At 34.1% G+C, this 5,000-nt stretch overlaps 1 protein-coding gene across 2 annotated transcripts in view; it reads left to right on the top strand.

The window, feature by feature from the left end:
- Positions 1 to 5,000, top strand: part of LOC122630172 (leucine-rich repeat and calponin homology domain-containing protein-like) — a 61,310-nt gene that overhangs the window by 36,343 nt on the left and 19,967 nt on the right. For both annotated transcript variants that reach the window (XM_043814379.1, XM_043814378.1), the window contains exon 2: positions 4,732 to 4,876. In XM_043814379.1, the coding sequence (XP_043670314.1) occupies positions 4,732 to 4,876 (145 nt within the window). The remainder of the gene's footprint in view (positions 1 to 4,731; positions 4,877 to 5,000) is intronic.

The raw sequence follows: 5,000 nt of genomic DNA on the forward strand, positions 1-5,000 counted from the left end.
GAGAGAGAGAGAGAGAGAGAGAGAGAGAGAGAGAGAGAGAGAGAGAGACGAGAGTCTAACAGTCTGTTGAGGGTCGAACTAACGATTTTTATCAGCCGTCACGGAGAACGGCACTTTCGCTGACCGTTATTACCGGAAGTGCTTCTTCCTACCATATGTATTTAAATAATGACGGAGTTTCGCTGATTTTCATTTTTATCGACTATCCTTTACCATCGTAAAGTGTTGCCGTATGAATTATTATATAAAGGACGATGGTGGTATATCTTGGAGAAAAAAATATTTTTCTCTTATTTTATTGCTTTGTGTATATGTGTGTGTCTGTGTGTAGGCATTAGGTATAATTATATATTATTACAAGCGAATGTTTTATTAAGCTCGATTCTTCATACGCATTTATTCTTACATCGACGAGACTCGCTTGAAGATATTTACAAAACGATTAGATGAAGCTTTAGATTAAGTATTAAAAAATTCCATGTAAATGTAAAAGTAAATGAAAAAAAGAGATTCTCTAGTGAATGATCGATTATATAAATCGACAGCAAACGAACATCGACGATCGCCCTTTACTTTCTTTCCTCTTTTTTTTTCTTCTTTCTCTCTCTCTCTCTCTCTCTCTCTCTCTCTCTCTCTCTCTCTCTCTCTCTCTCTCAAAACATTTTTCCCTCTCATTCTTGAAACTAAAAAAAAAAAGAAAAGAAAAGAAAAGAAAAGGAAAGGAAAAAAGAAAAAAATTATCGAAGAGAAGTTTTTCTTCTCGGCTGTCGCGTTATTTACATCCCTACGCGAATTTACGTCGCCCTATTGTGGGGAAGTTTTTGTCAGAGTTAAAATGTGCGTGAAGGACAAGTGGATGAAGATAACTTTGTAAAGGACAAAGAAAGAGAAAGAGAAAGAGAGAAACGAAAGTGGTATAAGGAAGAAATAGAAGATGAAGAAGTAGAAGAAGAAGAAGAGGAGTAGAACGCGAGGTAGTTTTCTCTCGACTCTTCAAAATGGCGGATCGGTGTGTGTGTGTGTGTGTGTGTGTGTGACGAGGGAGAAAATTTTACGGGACTGCCAAGAACGTGGGTGAAATAATAGCGAGCAAGCTCAACTATTTCTACTTATACATATATATCCTCTGAGAGAGACAGAGAGAGAAGAGTAGGGAAAGGGAGAGAGACAGAGAGAGAGAGAGAGAGAGAGAGAGAGAGAGAGAGAGAGAGAGAGAGAGAGAGAGAGAGAGAGAGAGAGAGAACTGCCACGTACATATATATTTATCGGGGAGACTTTTTTTTTGCAAGGGGTTCAACCATCCCTATCTTGTGCGTAGAACGAAGGAACTAACGTCGACTAGCCGACGCCCTTTTTCCTCCATGATTATTCGATCGACTGTGTTAGCATTGATTTCTATGCTTCCAATCTCCCCTTCTTAACTAATACTAATACAGTATTGTCCTCCTATTCGAGATTTATTTTCGATATCTCTTCGAACAACGAAACTAGACGAGTTCAATCTTTATTTCTTATTCGTTCCATCTTAAATTGTGGGAAAGATCGGATTTAATATTAATATATATATATATATATATATATATATATATATATATATATATATATAATCGTTGTCGACGTCCTCTGTTAGGTAAGAAAATAAAAAAATAAAAATAAGAAAGAAAGGAAAAATATCGAAGAACCTAAGAAATATTTTCCTATCTCATCCCTATTGGATATCTCTCTTAGACCGTCTTTTAGATAGCTTAAAGACTTTCCACGTTAGAGTTTTCTCGTCTAGACTTCTCGAGCTAGTTTTTATCGGTCTAGACCAAAGATCTTGATTCTCTTGAGGAATACTTTATCTGTATACATAATGAATCAATGAAACAAATTGCTTTTCTACTTGGACGAGATTTTGTGCATTTTTTTATTTTTTTTATTTTGTTTTAGTTTATTTTATTCTTCCTTCTTCTTCTTCTTTTTTTTTTTTTTTTCTTAATTCGCAAGATTATTGCCCGCGTATCGATAAAAGCGAGTTAGTTTTGTTTTTTATCTATAGTTAGATAATTTTTATTTTAATTTTGAATCCCTTCTTCGGATCTAATTTTTAATCTCTCGATAAATGCCCGATTTTCTTCGTGCCAGTTCTTTTTTTTTTTTTCCTTTTTTTTTTCTTTCATCGGCTAAAGTAACTCCCTTTCCTTTATTCGGTTATATCAGGATGATCTTATTTTGAGGCAAGGAAAACCAGAGTGTCTTCTGAATTTGCCTCGGGTTAAGAAGATCCTTGGGTAAGGTATATAGAGTTAGGTAAGTACGTATCTCTGTTGACACGGCGATTGCCAATTTCCGGATCTTCGGATTTTCTATCGAATTCGGTGATGTTTGATGAGAATGAAGGAGGCAAAAGAATATATATATATATATACACACCCTATATATAATATATATTATGGTATATATATATATACTCTACATACATTATATATTATATTATATATATGTATGTATGTATGTATGTATATATATATACCTATCGCGAATTAGATATTATTACTCATACATTTGTTTTTCTTAATTTATTTTTCTTAGAATACCTCTAACTCGTCGGTTTAAAACTCGAGACCGGAAAATCAAGTTCATTAAATGATCCTTGGATCGGTATCATCTCGAACGTATTATAAGCTTCCACTTGAACTCGTTTTGCCTTTTGATTGTATGGCGAATCGAAGGGTTCGACAGCTGACCTTGAAAATTTATTTTTAACGATTTCGATCGAACGATTAACAACGACGATTAACAATTGAACCGACGATTCGAGTTCGTGTATCACGATATTCGATTATGGGATAGGATCGATCGTAATTAAAATCGTAATTGAAATAATAGGTCTGTAGAAACAGTAGATAAATTTTTACTAACTTTGACCAACCCCATAAATTTTTCCACTTGGATGGCCGTAATAGTTGCTGAGTGTTGAAGGAAGAGGAAAAAAAATTTATCTCTCATTCGTGGCACGTTTCTCTGCAATTAAACTATCCAAAAAGAAACGGACGCATCGTGCGAACGTGACAACGGAATGATTATTCTTCGTCCGGTTCAGTAATCTATGTTAAAACGCGCGTGCTTCTAATATACACAAAATTACGAGTTGAAAGATTCGTTAATTCATATTAACGTAACGATTTAGAATGAATTACTTCTGATTATTAAACGATCTCTCTCTCTCTCTCTCTCTCTCTCTCTCTCTCTCTCTCTCTCTCTCTCTCTCTTTTTATTTTTCTCTTCTCCATGTTTTACAAAAAAAAAAAAAAAAAAAAAAAAAAAAAAAAAAAAATGTTTCGACTATCAGCTCGTCCGTAGTTATGAAGATATCAATTCTCGATTCTCGCTTTCGATCTTATCCGTTTAAAATTTATTTAGAACGAACGTGTTATAGTTTCTTAGGAAATGCGATAAATCGCATTGCACGAGTAGCGCAAGGTATAATATAAATGAATGTTTATTCCAAGGGTTTATCGAAACGAGTCGATCAAAGAGCAATAGAGTAGGAGAGGGGTGGTGAAGTGGGAGGGACTCTTTCCAGTTAAGGAACCGGTAAGGTTGGTGGCGGCTTAATAAGGTACCGATATGTCTCCCGTAGCAACAGCTCTGTTATAAAAGAAAGAGAGAGAGAGAGAGAGAGAGAGAGAGAGAGAGAGAGAGAGAGAGAGAGAGAGAGAGAGAGAGAGAGAGAGAGAGAGAGAGAGAGCTGTCGCTTTGCTTGGGGTGGTCCTTTTCTACTTTGCTAAGAAGAATCGTCGTCTCTTTGGTGAATGGGGCGCGACGAGAGCCACGTGCGTACCGAGCAACAACCCCGCAGCTTTCGAAGAAGGATAAGGGTGGCTGGTGCTATTGCCGTCACTGCTATTTCTCTTGCAAGCCTGTTCCCAACTTCGGACTTGAACTTTCTGATCAATAACTTGCCTCTTCCTTTATCCTTATCGAACGTTCACCCTGCTATAACAATGATTTACGTATTAATGTCTTAGAAACTGGAATTGAAAGGATTTTTCTTTTTTTCTTATTACTTGTTCGTGATATGAATTATGGAAATTATTTGTTGAAGATGTTGTAAATGTTACAACTGGATGTTAATCTTTTTTTTCTCTTTCTTTCTTTCTTTCTTTCTTTCTTTCTTTCTTTCTTTCTTTCTTTCTTTTTTTTTCTCTTTTTTCTTTTCTTATGTTTGACCATGCGATAAATTTGATTTAATAATTATCGTACTATACGTCGCAATGTTTTAACGATCAAATGTTTAATGTCTTAGAAAGGGAAATTAAAGGATTTTTATTATGTTAAATAAATCATGAAAGTCATTTGTTGAAGATGTTGTAAATATTAGAATTGAAAAGTTAATTTAATCGTTTGCTTCTTACATTTATCTTATATTTATCTTTAATTTATCTTGAAGATAAATTTAATCATCATTACGAATTCATAATTATCGAATATTGACTCTACTATATCAATGATTTGTTTAACGTATAATGTTTTAGAAACGAGGCGATTGAAAGGGTTTTTTTTTTTTATTACGTGTACGTGAAATAAATTATGAAAATCATTTGTCGAAAATATTATAAATATTGAACGAATAACACTTTTCTTTTTAGGTATTTATACATGCGATCAATTTTTTGTACGATAAATGTTCGATTACGAAAACTACGTTTATTTCTAATTTTTCTTTTCTTTTTTTCTCATTTGCAGATCTTTCGAAGAATCGCTTTGTCGAGCTGCCAGAAGAGGTCACGGAATTTCCTTTCCTCGAGAAACTACATCTTTACCACAATGCCATAAGAATCATACCGGAAACTGTCGTGATGCTTCAGTCATTAAACTACCTCGATCTTAGGTTGGAATTTTTATTTCTTTATATTATTATATTTTTCTTTTCTTTTTTTTTTCTTCTTTTCTTTTCATTCTATATAAAAACTTTCCCACACGTAATAGGATACGACCTCTTTTTCATTTCCTTG

The sequence above is a fragment of the Vespula pensylvanica genome, chromosome 6 (assembly GCF_014466175.1).
Source record: "Vespula pensylvanica isolate Volc-1 chromosome 6, ASM1446617v1, whole genome shotgun sequence".
Classification (NCBI taxonomy): domain Eukaryota; kingdom Metazoa; phylum Arthropoda; class Insecta; order Hymenoptera; family Vespidae; genus Vespula; species Vespula pensylvanica.